The sequence below is a fragment of the Myiozetetes cayanensis genome, unplaced genomic scaffold (assembly GCF_022539395.1).
Source record: "Myiozetetes cayanensis isolate MyiCay16 unplaced genomic scaffold, myiCay2020 scf28, whole genome shotgun sequence".
In the NCBI taxonomy this organism is placed as follows: domain Eukaryota; kingdom Metazoa; phylum Chordata; class Aves; order Passeriformes; family Tyrannidae; genus Myiozetetes; species Myiozetetes cayanensis.
This window is the reverse complement of record NW_026087499.1, coordinates 6,946,395-6,962,092: the sequence shown is the minus strand read 5'-3', so window position 1 is coordinate 6,962,092 and position 15,698 is coordinate 6,946,395. Positions and strand designations below refer to the sequence as shown.

The 15,698-nt window shown below is 60.2% G+C and overlaps 2 protein-coding genes across 2 annotated transcripts in view; both read right to left on the bottom strand.

The window, feature by feature from the left end:
* Positions 1 to 749: 749 nt before the first annotated feature.
* On the bottom strand, positions 750 to 3,602 carry CPLANE2 (ciliogenesis and planar polarity effector complex subunit 2). Its single transcript, XM_050322408.1, is given in 6 exon segments — positions 750 to 928; positions 931 to 1,018; positions 1,788 to 1,927; positions 1,993 to 2,117; positions 2,981 to 3,142; positions 3,256 to 3,602. Coding segments are annotated over 6 exon segments (786 nt in total). The 5' UTR covers positions 3,389 to 3,602; the 3' UTR covers positions 750 to 790.
* Positions 3,603 to 5,653: 2,051 nt separating this feature from the next.
* FBXO42 (F-box protein 42) overlaps positions 5,654 to 15,698 on the bottom strand; it is a 34,367-nt gene continuing 24,322 nt past the window's right edge. Inside the window, 7 exon segments of the mRNA XM_050322421.1 lie at positions 5,654 to 7,582; positions 7,584 to 8,089; positions 8,741 to 8,857; positions 9,344 to 9,400; positions 10,253 to 10,349; positions 10,546 to 10,656; positions 11,462 to 11,615. Of these exon segments, the coding sequence (XP_050178378.1) occupies positions 7,030 to 7,582; positions 7,584 to 8,089; positions 8,741 to 8,857; positions 9,344 to 9,400; positions 10,253 to 10,349; positions 10,546 to 10,656; positions 11,462 to 11,615 (1,595 nt within the window). The 3' untranslated portion in view covers positions 5,654 to 7,029.

The following is a 15,698-nucleotide window of genomic DNA, read 5'->3' as shown; positions in this document are numbered from 1 at the left end:
CCCCCGCCCACCAGTTCGGCACTGGGGGGACTGGTTTGTGGGGGCTGCCCGGCCCCCTCGAGCCCCAGGGCCCCAAACCCCTCAGCACCCCAAATCCCTCAGCACCCCAAATCCCCCCAGTCCCATCACCCCAAATCCCACAGCACCCCAATCCCATCACCACTAGCACCCCAAATCCTGCAGCATCCCAAATCCTTCAGCACCCCCATTATCCCCTGAGCACCTCCAGTCTCACTACAAATCCTGCAGCCCTGCCACCCCCACAATCCCCCAGCACCCCAAATCCCCCAGCACCCACATCTCCATAACCCACAGCACCCCAAATCCCCCAGGATCTGCAGCATCCCAAATCCTGCGTCCCCCCATCTCCAGGATCCCAACTGCACCCCAAATTCCCCAGCACCCCAAATTATCCAGCACCCACATCTCCATAACCACAGCACCCAAAATCTCCCAGCACCCCAAACGCCCATCACCCTGCAGAGCCCCAAATCCCACGGGATCCACAGCACCCCAAATCCCCACCCCCAGCACCCCAAATCCTCCAGCACCTGCAGCCCTCCCACCCAAATCCTGCAGGACCCACATCCCCACGATCCCACTGCACCCCAAACCGCCAGCATCCCAAATCCCCCGCACCCCCATCCCAGCACCCCAAATACCCTGAATTTTTGTAAATTTTAGGAAATTTAGGCACCCTGGGATCTTTTTCATAGAAAACGGTAGATTTTAGTCAAAAAGCACCTTCTCCGCTCCCGCCTCCCCCCAGAGCCGCCCCCCGGCAGGGGGTTCAGCTGGGGGGGGTCCCCTCTTTGCCCCGGGCGATGCCGGCGGCGATCTGGTCCCTTTTCCAGAGCTGCTCCACCAGGGAATCGAGGATCGGGGCCGCCCGGGCCAGCCCCGCCCGCCCCCGCCCGCCCCCGGCGCCGCCCCCGCCCGCAGCACCTGCAGCCCCCACGAGCCCTCGAAGGCCCGCACGTCCCCTTCGGTCACGGCCGCGTGCGGGGTCAGGTCCGATCTGCGGGGACGCGAAGGGTCAAGGGAAACGGCGACAACCCCAAAATCCCCCCGGGGCCGGCGGGAGCTGCGGATCCCTCGGGGTGACGAACTGGGAACGTCAGGAGGGGCTGGGGGGGAGATGGGGCAGCCAAACCTGCCGGGGTCACCCCAAAAATCCTCTCAAAACTCCCTAAAAATCAGGGGATGCCGTGAACCCAACGAGTCCATCCGTGTAACGAAGTGTTGCCCGATCTCAGCCAGCCCAGGGATGGAGTGGGCTGAAATCTGGGGGTGCAAACGGGGCCACGGGATCACAGGTGACAGCGACACCCCAAAATGTCTCCCCCAAATCCCCTGGAAATCAGTGAGAGTTGCCAATCCATCAGTGTCACAAAGTGTTGACCATTCTCAGTCTGCCCAGGGATGGAGTGGTGAGAGATCTGGGGGGCAAATCTCACACACACACAGACAGGGGAGACACCAACACCCCAAAAAAATCCCTCCAAATCCCGTCAACTCCGTGGGAACTGTGAGCCCACCCCACCCAGCAGTGTCAAGAAGTGTTGCACGTTCTCAGCCTGCTGAGATGCCCAGGGGTGAGAGATCTGGGGGTGCCTGTGGGAGGGGATGACACAGTCAGGGGACACCCCAACACCCCCAAGATCCCCCCTAAAAACCCGTGGGATTCGTGACCCTGTCGGTGTAAGGAGGCGCTGCCCCTTCTCGGCTCCACGAGATCCCACCCGGGGGCACTCTGGGGGTGCAAACCAACCCCCCCAAAAGGATACTTGGTGCCCACGACCACCCTGACGAGGCCGGTCCCGCCGGGGCCCGTCAGGCGGCTCAGCTGCGCCGGCAGCTCCTCGAAGGATGCGCGGTCGGTGAAGGAGAACAGCACCAGGACGGCGTCCAGCGCCTCCTGGCAGGCCTGGGGAGGGGGGAAACACCGTCAGGGGTCCCGAGGGCGTCCCCCCCGCCCCAAAAGGCACTCACGGGCAGCAGGTGCTCGAATCTCCTCAGGGCTCCGTCCCCGCAGTCCCAGAAGTGCAGCTGGAAGAGGACGGGGCGGGCGCTGCCCCGGGGCTTGGCCGGCCAGAACACCGTGGTGGCCTCGATCCCTGCGGACACGCGCGGGGCTGGGGGGCGCGGGGGGGCACACACGAGCTGCGGCACCCCCCAAACCCCCCCCAGAACCGCCTAAAAAATCACCCCAAATCCCCTAAAAAATCACCCCCAAAACCCCCTAAAAAATCGCCCCCAAACCCCCGAAAAAATTGCCCCAAACCTCCGAAAAAATCGCCCCAAACCTCCGAAAAAATCGCTCCAAATCCCCTAAAAATCGCCCCCAAACCCCCAAACTCAGTGGCAGTTGCCAGCCCATCGGTGCAATGAAGTGTTGCCCGTTCTCAGCCTGCCCAGGGATGGAGTGGGGTGAAATCTGGGGGTGCAAACGGGGCCACGGGGCCAAGGGTGACACCAACATCCCCAAAAAATATCCCCCCAAATCCCCTAAAAATCGGTGGGAGCTGCCAATCCATCAGTGTAATGAAGCGTTGCCCTGACCCCTCTGTGGGCTTCCTGAACCCCTTTAGGGGTCTCACACACAGGGGTCCCTGAACATCCCCAGAGAGTCCCTAAATCCTCCAAAGGGTCCCTGATATCCCTGTAGGGTCCCAGAACCCCTTTTGGGGTCTCACTATCAGGGGTCCCTGAACCCCTTCAGAGGGTCCCTGACAACCCCATAGCATCCCAACCCCCCCATGGGGTCCCTGAACCCTCAATGAGATCCCACCATGGGGGGGGGGCCATGAACCACCCCCACATGGTCCCTGACACCCCTCTGGGATCCCGAAACCCTCCTTGTGGGGTCCCACCATTAGGGGTCCCTGAAGGCCCCTACAGGGTCCCAGTTTGCCCCTGTGGGATCCCAAACCCCCCCGTGGGGTCCCACCCCCCCGTGGGGTCCCAGCCCGGGCCGTACCGAGGGTCTCGTGGTGCGCGGGGGTCTGTGGGGTGCGGGGGGTCCCGGCCAGCGCTGCCACCAGGGCGGTTTTCCCGACTCCGCTCCTTCCCACCAGGAAGAGTTTGTAGGGCAGGGTGGGCACGGCCAGGGGGGGCGGCAGGACTGGCCGCTCCAGCAGTCCTGGGGGGCACGGGGGGGTTTTTTGGGGGTGGGGCAGCGCCGGCCGCTCCAGCAGCCCTGGGGGGGCACAGGGTTTTTTTTTTGGGGGGTTGGGGGCAGGGCGGGGGTCTCACCGAACACCCTGCGCCGGTTCTTGTGCAGGAGCGACTCCAGGTAGGGGCGGCCGGGGGGGGACAGGAGCCAGCCCCGCTCCAGCTGGGAATCCTGGGAATAATCCTGGGGGTCCTGGGAATCCCGCTCTGCCATGGGAACCCCCCCGCGCCTGCGGGACACGGAGGGGACCCCCCGGGGCTCACTGCACCCCTCTGACCCCCCCCCCCAGGGGGCTCTGGGTCAGCCCAGGGGGGCCCTAAAAATTCCAGCGGGGTCCCCAGAAACCCCCCATGGAGTCCCTGAACCCCTCATGGGGTTCCTAAACATTTCCTCGGGGTCCCTAAAACCCCCCATGGGGTCCATAAATCCCCTCCCCGTGGGGTTCCTGAGCCCTCCACGGGACCCCTAAAATTCCCTTGGGGTCTCTAAAACCGTCCCCCCGGGGGTCCCTAAATTCCCCTCTGGGCTCCCACCACCCTCCCATGGGGTCCCTAAAACCACTCGTAGGGTCCCCAAAACCCCCCGTGGGGTCTCAGCATCCTCCCACGAGGCCCCTAAAAATCCCTTGGGGTCCCCAAACCCGCCCGTGGGGTCACTAAAGCCCCCTCCAAAGCCCTCTATGGGGTCCCACCACCCTCCCAGGGGGTCCCTGCCCCCCCAATGAGGTCTGTGCCCTTCCCCAACATTCCAAAGGGGTCTGTGCCCCCCAAGCACCCCCCAATTCGTGTCGCCCCCTCCCCAATTTCCCGGCGCGGTCCCTTTAAGACGCGGCCCCGCCGCTCACCGCCGCTTCCGCGTGACGTCACGCACATGGGCGTGGCTGGATGGAGACCACGCCCCTCTGTCACGGCGCATGCGCTGGGGATGGCCTGGAGGGGCACGTGGAGCGACCCCGACCCTGCTCTGGGATTCCTCGTTCCCAAATTCCGGCCCCAGCAGGCTTGGGGATCCCCAAATCTCAAACCCCACAGGCTTTGGGATCCCAAATTCCGAGCCCTGGCAGGTTTTGGGGTCCCCAGTTCCCAACACTGGCAGGTTTTGGGATCCCCATTCCCACATTCCAGCCCCAACAGGCTTTGGGATCCCCAGTTCCCAGCCCCGATAGGTTTTTGGGTCCCCAGTTCCCAGATCCAACAGACTTTGGGGTCCCCATTCCCAGTTTCCAATCCCAACAGGCTTTGGGGTCCCCAGATCCCAGCCCTGACAGGCTTTGGGATCCCATCCCCAAATCCCATCCCCAGCAGGCTTTGGGATCCCCAATTCCCAAAATTTAGCCCCAGCATGGTTTAGTTCCAAGCACTGGAAGGCTTTAGGATCCCATTCCCAAATCACAGCCCCAACAGGCTTTGAGTTTTCCAATTCCCAGTTCTCCCAGGCTTTGGAATCCTCCTCCCAGCTGACCCTGGAATGCTGGGGGATCTCAAATGCCCCCCACTGGCAGGGTTTGGGGTCCCCAGTTTCCATCCCCAGCAGGTTTTAGGGTTCCCATTCCCAATTCCCAGCCCTGGCAGGCTTTGGGCCCCCCAGTTCCCAGTTCTCCCAGGATTTGGGGTCCCCATCCCCAATTCCCTCCTCTAACAGGGCCAAGGGGGTCCCCAATTCCCAACTCTGGCAGGCTTTGGGGTTCCCGTCCCCACTTTCCATCCCCAACAAGCCTTGGGGTCCCCAGTTCCCAGCTCCAACAGGCTTTGGGGTCCCCACTTTCCAACCCCGAGGGGCTTTGGGGTCCTCATTCCCAATTTCCATCCCTGACAAGCTTTGGGATCCCCAATTCCCAGCACTCCCCCCTTTTCCTGAACCCCCAACCCTGTTGCCTCCTTCCCCACCTCCCCCCCCCCATTGCTCCTGGGACAAATATTCCCCTTTTCACCCCAAAAGATGACACATTCTCCCTTTTTCCCCGAAAACTTTCAGGAATGGCAGCAGGGAATTCTCTTCCCGAAATCACCGACCATCCACTTCTTTTCCTTTTTTCTTTTTTTTATTTGTTAAACCGCTAAAAATTCCTCGGGATTGGGGGGGGGGGAAGGGACCCCCACGAACCTCCCCAAAATGTACAGAAGGTTTTAAATATCGCCGGAATCGCTTCCCGTTCCTGCGCTCGGGAATGACGGCGGGGGAGGGGGGGACACACCTGAGTCGCGGGGGGGGCACCTCGCTCACAGCACCAGCGGCTCCCGGGGGGATCCAGGGATCAAAGTTCGGGATGGAATTCCTCGTTTAGGGCACACAACATGCGTTTCCACGGCGGGGGTGGAGCGGGGACGGCCCCCGGCTCGGTGGTTTTTCGGGATTTTCGGGATGTAAACTGTCGGGAGAACACCCCTCCAGGGGTGCTCCGCGCGGGAAGGAATCAACGCTCCGTCCATCCCTTTTTTTTTTTTTTTTTGGGATGGATGACCAAAAACATGCAAAGGAGGCGGTGGGGGGATGGGAATCGCTGCCGAAGCCCCGAGCGCCTTCCCAGAGGAAATATTTCACAGCTCACCCTTGGTGCTCCTGAGGTTTCTGGTTTGTTTGTTGTTTTTTTTTTGGGGGGGGATGGGGACAATTTTTGCTTTTCCCTTGGGACAAACCATTTTGGGATGGACGGGAGAGGTCGGGTCGGACCGGGGGTTTATTTACAGAGGTGGCAACAGGGTGAAGCAAATCCCTCCCCATCCCCACACGGCTGGGATGGGATTTTAAGGCTCCGACCGGCAAAAAAGCTCAGTGGGAATGGAGGGAAAGGAAAATCCCGGGAGGGAGGGACCACGTCATGGCGCTGCCGGCTCGGGGAGGGGTCCCTGTTTTCCGGGTGCCGGAGGTTGTTGACCAAAACCTGGCAGAATCCACCTGTTTTTCCCACCCCCCGGAGGGGAAAGGGAAGGAGGGGGGGTTGTCCCAGAGGGACGCACAGGTTCAATCCCTTGGGATTTGAATGGAATCCTTGTGGAAGGAGGCACGTGCAAAGATGAGGTGAAGTTGCTGCAGAAGCTGCTCACGTCCTCAAATTCACCAATATCCATCCTTTTCCCTGGAAAACCCACCCTGTTCCCAGGCTCCAAGGGGCTGGTTTGGCCTGAAACGGGTTTGGGATGTCGGGTGAAATGAATCCTTGAAGTCCAGAGGGGAATTGGCAGCCAAACGTCTCCGTTTTGGGGAGATAAGTGGGTTTTTAGGGGATCAGACGGGATCAGGGCTGATCCCGAAGCCCGATCCAGCACGGCAGGGAAAGGAGGGATGGGAACAATCAGTATTTTTGGCATTCTGACACGAATTCCTGTCCTTTCCTCCTTGTTTTGGCCCTGCCCAAGGACAGGGGCGAGAGCGGCAGGTGAGGCAAAAAAAAAAAGGCATCTTGTTAGTGTGGAGCAGGATCCCCCGGCATTCCCAGAGGGATATTGCTGCCCTTCTCCTGCTGGAGCCGGGCAGGGGGCTCACCCGGCTCCCTCCTCCTGCCTGCCGGGCCTGGGGTGGCTCCTACAAACCCAGGCTCCCTCAAAGCCCCCGAGGCTCCCGAGGAGCCCTGCAGGGGTTCCGGAGGACGAGGCCTCCCAAACCCCGGGAAGATCAACCTCGTGGGGGTCCTGGATGGCAGAATTCCATCACCCCCCCCCGAATCCTCGGGGTCCTTCCACCACTGGCTTCCCTGGGGTCTGACTGGGCAGCGCCGGAGGCTTTGCTTGCACTTTTATTGGTGTCCTGCTCCCTAATTCACAGTTTGGTCGCTGTGTGACGGGCTGAGGGCCGGGAAGGAGCGGGAGGAGCCGCGGGAAGGGGCAGGACGGGGATGGCGGCGGGCAGGGGCCGCATTATCTCTTCGCTCGCACAAAGTACAAGGCATTTGTTTTGGGGTAGTATTTGACGTTCTGTTTCCTGTCCATGAGGCCGCCGAAGATGATGAGCTCCCCCCTGCCCTGCACCACCGTGTGTAAGCTGGTCTCGGGGGGTCCCACCACGGAGCTGCTGTTGAACACTTTCCACTTGACCCTGCCCTGCTCCTTGGTGTCCTTAATGTCCAGCACGTACATCTGCATGGGCTTGCAGTTCATGCTCTGGTACAGGGGCTTGCCCACGTTCAGGGACTGGGGCGGGTGGTGGCCGAGGCGCCGGGCGATGGGCGGCAGGGAGTGCCCGTCGCCCTGGGCTGCGCCCGCCCGCGCGGCCGCGCCCGGCTCGGCGCCAGGGGAGCCAGGGGACGACGCCGGGGGGGGACTCAGCGCCGAGGAGGCCGAGGCGGCTTTGGAGGCCAAGGCCTTGACGGCCTCCAGGCTGCGTCGCAGCGCGCCGGGGGACACGGGCAGGGAGCCGGGCACGTGCGGGGGGGTGTGCAGGCCGTTGGTGTGCTCGGGGGGGTTGCGTGTGCCCTGCCGTCCTGCCCTCCGCGCCGTCCAGCTGGCACAGCAGCGCCGCGGGCCTCTGCTCCCAGCCCAGCTCCGCGCCCAGCCGCAGCTCCTTGTGCTCCGGCAGCGACCCCCGGCGCGGCCCCGGCCCCACGCGCAGCTCGAGGCCCTCGGCGGCCGAGGGGGTGCCGGGGGACAGCGCCTGCACCGGGCTGTCCAGGGAGGCGCCGGGGGACGCGCTGTCCCCGTTGAGCACGGGGGAGCTGTCCCCCCTGGCCGGGGACAGGCTGCCCTCCCGCGACCCCGCCGGCGTGTGCCGCTGCGCCCGCGGGCGCAGGGTGCCCCAGCGGCCGTTCACGCAGGGAGCCTCGTCCGTGCTCCTCACCGGGGACTGCGAGCGGTACTCCCGCGGCTCCGGCACCAGCGCGGGCGGCGTGGCGCTGATGGGCGACGGCCGCGAGTTGAGGCTGGGGCTGAGCGGGGCCCGCCCGCTGGGGGCCTGGCTGAACACCACCACACACTGCCCCACCTGCGGGAGAGAGGACACTGCGTCACCCACACCGCACATCGCGGGGGGCAGCGTTCGGGGCAGGGAGCCCGCGCCGGGATTCAGGAACCCGCGCGGGGATTGAGGAGCCCGGGTTGGGATTGAGGAACCAGGGTGGGGATTTAGGAGCCTGGGCTGGGATTCAGGAACCCAGATGGGGATTCAGGAGCCCAGGTTGAGATTCAGGAGCTTGGGTTGGGATTCAGGAGCCTGGGTTGGGATTCAAGAGCCCAAGGTGAGATTTAGGAGTTTGGGTCAGGATTTAGGAGCCCAGGCTGGGATTTAGGAGCCCAGGTTGAGATTTAGGAGTCTGGGCTGAGATTCAGGAGCCTGGATTCAGATTTAGGAGCCCAGGTTGAAACTCAGTAGCCTGGGCTAAGATTTCAGAGCTCAGATTGACATTTAGGAGTCCAGGTTGGGATTCAGGAGCCCAGGTTCAGATTTAGAAGCCCAGATTCAGATTTAGGAGCCCAGGTTGGGATTTAGGAGCCCCCTTTGCTGCTGAGATCATCCCACAAGGATGAGGGTGGGTGGGAGCAGTGCTTTGTTCCCGTGGCCAGGGAATGTTCCCCAAGGGCAGTGGGATGAGGGGTGGGTGGGGTGGATGTGGGGCAGGCCCCGCTGTGCCCGTACCCTGCAGGCAGGATGGCACCACAGCTCCGGCGCTCCGTGGTCCTCGTTCTCCACCTTGAGCGGCTGCCACGTCCAGGGGTTGGCCTGCATGTGCAGCAACCAGGCGTCCTTGAAGAGCTGGGAGGGAGGAAGGGAGGACACTGAGGAGCCTGGGTCGAGATTCAGGAGCCCAAGTTCAGATTCAGGAGCCCAGGCTGGGATTGAGGAGCCCAGGCTGGGATTGAGGAGCCCCCTTTGCTGTGGAGATCGTCCCACCAGGATGGTGGTGGGAGCAGTGCCTTGTTCCTGTGACCCAAATCAGGAGCCGAGTGCCTGGGAGTGACCACACCTCGCTATGGCCATGGATAAATCCCTTCATTTCCATCTCCTGTCCCAGCCTAAAGTCAGGGCTCATCCTTCCAAGGCTCAGTGAGTGCTCAGAGAGTGCCTGGGGTTTTTTTTCCTTAATTAAAGCAGCTCTAGCAACACCTAAACAGCTTCTCTGGAAAATCTCCCGTGTGGGCACCCAGATTTGAGGGATAAAATGCCACCTGGGTGCCCCCCCCTCCCAAATGCAGCCCCCAGGGCTCACGGTGCCTCGGCCCTGCCCCCCGGGGTACTCACAGCGTTGGGGCCACCGCAGCCCCCCAGGATGAGGATGGTTTCGTTGTCGATGACGATCTGCAGGGGCAAAGAGGAGTGTCAGGTTGCTGGCCAGGCCTCCCAGGGCAGACAGAGGCAGGTTCTCAGCTGCACAGACGCTGCTGGATCCTGCCTGCCCCGGGATGAGCTCTGGAGCTGGGATGGAGAGCCGGTTCTGCCAGGCCTGGGGCAGGGCAGGATGGAGGGTTCATCCCACGGGCCTGTCCCAAACCAGTTCCTCTCACCCAGGAAAGAAATCTCCCTTCCCAAAGCTGAGCCAAGGCATGGGGGCCTCAACAGCCCTCTGCAGAGGAGTGGGAAGGTGGGAGGATTGTTTGGGAGGCAGGTGCTGGCAGCAGTGTCTGGGAGTGCTGGTGGTGGGCGAGATATTCCCTGGGGCCCTCTTCCCGGTGGATGAGGCACGTTGGAGCACAACCCATCTCTGCTGGGTGCCCTGGTGGCATGAGCCACGCTGGGAATCACTGGGAAGGCAGGGATGGAGACACCTGTACCAAGCCAGGTGACAGCCATGAGCTCCCTGCCCCGTGCAGGCAATAAAGCAGGCGCTGCCAGCCCCGTGCTCGGAGCGGGAACAATCCGGAGCCACTCGATCCCGGGATTGGGAGAGCGCAGCAACCACAAGGGCCCCGAGCCAAACCAGCCTGTGCTAACTCTGCCCTGATCTGAGCTGCCCCAGGGCCCAGCCCGGGGTTAGAGCAGCAATTTGTGTCCTACAAATGTTCCCCAGAGCTGTGAGTCACGCGGGGAGATCGGGAGCAGATGGCGAGGGAAAGAGAGGGCCCGGCGGGCAAGGGATCCCGGATAACCTGGGAATGAGCCCTGCAGAGCTGCCTGGGAGCTGCAGGGGAAGCTGAGCCCGGTTCCCCTCACCTGAGATTGGCCCCCACGCGGGTGAGGGCTGGGCCCGGAGATGTTGGGCTTGGACCAGGCCCACTGCTCCAGATCCAGCACCCAGACGTCGTTGCTCCTGCAGGGACGAGACAACAGGGCTGGGGCACTGCCAGGGCCTCGGGGCTCTGCTCGGGGCACAGCCTCGGGGCACATGGCGGGTTTGGGCAGGCTGCAGCCTCGGCACTGGCCACAGCAGGTGTGCTGAGGCTGCAGTGAAATCCAGAGAATTCCTTCTGAAACACCAGGAGCTATCCCAGCACATCCCGACTTACATCTGCCGAGATCCAAGAGATCCCCCAAACACAATCATCTTGTCTTCGATGACGCAGGAGGAATGTCCTGCCATGGGAGGGGGGCCGTGGGTGGTCATGATGCAATTCCACCTGGGAAAGAGGCAGGGAGACGTTCACCATTGGGAGGGAGGGGAAAACACTGGATAAAGATGTTACAGAGGAAAACCACAGGGAAAACCTCCCAGTGTCCGAATAATAACGAAACTAATTAGAAATCCAACGTGCCAAACATTTTTAAGGCATGAGCCAGTCCCGTGGCCAAGGTGGGAATATCCCCCCTTCCAATTAAGTCTGCCCGAATTCTTTCCAGGGAGTTTAATTACAGAGCTGTAACGACCAAAGTGCCCTGGATAATTGATACTTGGGAGGATGGAAAGTGCTCGGTGGAGAGGAGCAGGAATGATGTCGTTGACACAGTCCCTGCTGCTTTCTCACACACAGGGTGAGTGGGAAAGCTGGGGCTAAAATCAGCTGAATGGTGTTGAAAGGGAAGAGGACAATTCCTGCCAGCTCCATGGGCACTGTGGCTCCATCCAGGAGCTGTAGAGGCAGGGATTTATAAAATGATGGAGAAATCTGCTTTCTCCCTTTTCTCAGAGCCACCTCCCTGCTCAGAGCCAATGTGACTAAACATTGAAACACCCAGGTGGGAAACCTGGATGGGGATGCTCAGGGAGCCTTGGAATGTTTTAGGTACAAATCAAGAGGCACCTGGAAGAACCAGCAGCCAGGAGGTGCCTGAGAGTGTAACATCCTTGGCTCCAGTTGGGTCGTGGCTTCGCTTTTGTTTCAGACAGAGCTTTGGAGACAGTGCTGGGAATCCAGGCCCAGCTTCCCAGGGGCTCCCCCAGCTGCACTCCAGGCACATTGTTCCGGGGTCAAAGCCTGCCCTTACCAGTTTTTGGAGGGTGAGTACGTGTGGATCTCATCGAAGAACCTCTCGGGCTGGTGCAGGGGGTAAGGGCTGGGCCGTGTCCACCCCCCAAAAAGCACCAGCAGGTCCTTGTAGACCACCAGGGTGGCCCCAGCCTTGGGGGAGGGGTAGGAACCTGGCAGGGAGGGAGAAGGGCAAGGTTAGGAGAGCCGTGTGTGAACAGCAGCCACCTGACTCGGCAGCGTCTCCTCCCCGAGTGTCGCAACACGGAGACTCCACCTCGCCAAAAAATGAAAATAAAGGGGGGAAAAAAGAGGCAAAATTAGAGCTGGGAGCCTGGGAAGAAAACTCCTGCCAATTTGTGTCAGTGTAATTAGTAGGAGACTGAGAGCACATCTCAAAACATCTGTCACTCACTGGCAGGAAATTGCTGGTTTTCCACCATATCCCTTCAAATTATTGCCTTAGCAGGGAATAAAAGCAATAATTACCTCAAATACCTACTGACTGCTCTCCCCAAGGAAGGAGGGGGAAGGAATAGCAATTCCAAGGCACCGTGGCAGATATCTGGGAGCTCACAAGGGCAGCACACGCTGAACCCCATTTCTGCAGGATTAATCCCGGAACTCTGGGTGTCAATGGAGGCACTCCTTGGACAAGGGACAGAGGGACAGGACAAGGGAATGGATTCCCACTGCCAGAGGGCAGGGATAGATGAGAGATTGGGAAGGAATTCCTGGCTGGGAGGGTGGAGAGGCCCTGGCACAGGTTGCCCAGAGAAGTTGTGGCTGCCCCATCCCTGGAAGTGTCCAAGGCCAGGTTGGATGGGGCTTGGAGCAACCTGGGCTGGTGGAAGGTGTCCTTGCCCATGGCAGGGGGTGGCACTGGATGAGCTTTAAGGTCCTCCCAACCCAAACCATCCGGGACTTTATGATCCTCAACCTCTTGGAGCAGGAGCAGCTCCAGTGCCAAGAGCCCCTTGGCAAGGGCAGCCAAGGATCAGACCCTTCTAAGTCAGGAACTCAGCCCCAATCCACTGCAAAAATCCAATCTCTTGTCTGTCCCAGGAGCAGAGGTGCTGTGTCCCTCCCTGGATGTGTAGGAATTGCTTCCCAGGAAAAGGCAAAGCCTGTCCATCCCAGGCTGACTCGGAGCATCCTCCTTCCCACGTCCGTCACCAGCACATTCCTCCACCTCCACAGTCACTCTTTCCAAACATTCCTGAACACATCATCCCAAATCCATGGCAGGCTGCCCAGCTGCAGGAATGGGGCAGCTCCAGGGCACGTGGCCACGGTGGCACCGTCCCCTGTCCCGAAAAGGCCGACAGACCCTCTGTCCCCTCCGCTGTCCCCGCGGGACTCGGGGGCACATTTTTAGCAGGTAATGACACAGAACAGACTATTTTTAAAAGAAAGCAGAGCAGCTATTTTGGGATGTTACAGATGAGAGAAGAATTCCACGGGTTCCAGGAGGTGGGTGGGAAGCGCCTGGCAAAAAGCAGCCCCTGGCCTGACACAGCCAGATGGCCACCGTGTCCCTGAACCTTTCCCGAGGGACAGAGCACTCTGCTGCTCTTAGGGACATGGATATGAGGGAAAGATGGGAATAAAGCTGTGCAGGAGACCATTCACATGCTGGGTCACATAGAGAGTGTGGCCAGAGCTGTATCAAGGTCTCTGTGAGGATGAGAGTGCCAGAGAGGGTCACCTGTGGTTACTCTTTGTTCCCACATTCCAGTTTTCCCGGCTTGCTGTGTGTGCAATTCACCCTCACCAGCAGGTTTCCAGCCCCAATATTTCCCTGGGAGTGCCTGAAGTTGTTCTCCCAAGCTTGGCATCCCAAATGAAACTGCCAAAAATGTTTCTACCAGGTGATTCCCTCGGGGATGCCACAAAGGAGCTGGGTTTAAAACGGGTGATTTTGAAACAAAAAGGGGCAGCTGGAGCAATTCCAGGATGGAGAAACCTTGGCACATCACTCTGAAGGGTTTGGGATGGTGCACTGAGGAAAGGCACTGCTGTGACCTGCACATCAACCCTGGCTGAGCAGGGAGATGGTTCCCAAGTGAGTCAAGCCCTGCAAACAGCCCAGGGCAGGGCCAGCCCCGGTTTTTCAGGAAGCTTTGCCTGTTAGGGGCCATTGTCCGGATGTAAATGAGCCGAGTTTCGGTTCTGCAGCTCAGGAAAAGGCGGAATTTGACAAGTCAAAGAAGCGTTGGCCTCTCAAAGCCTCTTCCAGCCGCACAGCCGGGTCACCCCCGGTCACCCCTGGGATACCTGCGGATGCTCCCTGCAAACGGGAGCACCGGGAGCATCTCCAGGGGCCTGGTGTTCCAGCACAACACCTGGAAAACTGCAGAGCTAACACTGTTTATCCCTAAAGCAGGGCAGAGGAGCTGCCAAGGTCCTTGGGAAGGGCAGGACCATCCCTAGGGAGCAGAGCGGGACCGGAAGGCGCCGGAAGCTTCGTGACTTCAGGCCTCAGGTATGTGGAGGACACGGGGACATCAAAGGGATCTGCTCAAAGTCCAGGCCCTCTGGAGGATGTGGGAGTGGCCTTCAAAGGCTCCCAGGAACACCCTTGACACGGGAGGGCTCCTTCCTCTCCGGCTGGGGATGGCACAGGGAGCACCATGGTCCACTGTCCCGGTTCCCACTGCTCCCAAAGGGCTCTGCCTGCATTTCCAGCTCCACACCCACAACGGCTCCCAGCCCGACATCCAGGTTACCCTTCCCTGGGGACAAAGATCCCCACAGGCAGAGGGTGCAGCACAATGAACTCCCTCCATCTCCCCAGGAACTCTCCCAGGCACTTGGAAGCCAGTCCAAGCAATCCTTCCCCCAGCTGATGGATTTTCCTGGCTCACAAAGCCAAGGAAACCCACCCAACTGGGGCCCTCCGGCTCCCACGGATGTTTGGAAGAGAAATGCCAGGCTCTGGTGGCTCCCCCCATGAGCCCTGGGTGTTTTATCCAGGCAGGATCTGCCCCTCTCAGCAGTTCTCATTATCCAGCCCTGTAATCCGGCCGGAGCAGCACGCGCCGGGATTAACGGACACAAAGGGAGGGCCTGGCTGGAAGGGCACGTGGAACACGAATTTCCACACCAGCCTTTTAGCTCTGGTGGGTGCAGCCCTGGGACACTCCACAGACCAGCAGCAAGAGGAGCTTCAGATGCAAATAAAGTGGGGAAATGAAAGGGATGTCAGGATTGTTCAGGTGGGAGGGTGGGTTCCCATCCAGGGGGTCTGGGGGAATACTGTGCTGGAGCAGCACCAGGGGGAAGGGTAAAACATGGCAAGAGTCGTGTCAGGGGGACAAACACTGGGGAATTTTATTTCTGGAGAGAGGGGAGACAAAAGCCACAAGCAGGGGCTGGGCACCACAACTGGATTTCCACGAAATACCCAGAGAAACAAAACCACGTTTCCAATTTCAGAGCCAAGGAATTAAAGGGAGCTGGTCCAGCAGCCCAGGGATTTCAAGTGCAAAGGAATTTGAGGCCCCAGGTTCCAAAACCACTCTCGACCTGCACACCAAAGGTCCAAAAGGGCAAGAATCATGGAATGGTTTGGGTCGGAGGGACCTTCAGGCTGATCCTTTTCCAACCCCTGCATGGGTGGAACTTCCCACTATCCCAGGTCACTCCAAGCCTGGTCCAAGCTGGGCTTGGACATGTTTTCCCAAGGCAGGATGGTCCTGTCCTGCCCATGGAGCTGCTCCTACATGGGGTTCAATGCTGTTCCCAGGAGTTTTCGAGCAGTCCCATCCAGGGGCTGTTTCCAGTCTGGCTTTACTGGTCCAGCTTTTAGGCTGGCACAGACTTAAAACCTCAGTTCCAAACCAGAACCCTGATCCCTACCCTGGCATCATCCTCCCCAGCTGAGGGATTGCCTCCACCACACCAAGGTCCATCCCAAACTCGTGTGATAAATCCCTAAATCCTTCCCCTTCCACTGGAAGCAAAACCAGAGCAGGAAAACCGAAATCCCTCTGGATTTTTCCACAGCCATCTGCAGATTCATCCCGAAGTTTTTTCCCTGCCAGGTTACCCAAAGGCAAGAGGACAAGCTGGTGAGCAGCAGTCCAGAGGCTGGAACGTGGGATGGGCATCCCAGCAGTCCCAGCATTGGGATCGGATCTGGGAGACGCCAAAGGAGAACTCATATGGGAAGAGCAGACAGATCCATGGAATGCTGCACCCCAAGTCAAACCCCAGCACTCAGGACTGGCTGCTCAGCTGCCTCAGATCCCAGC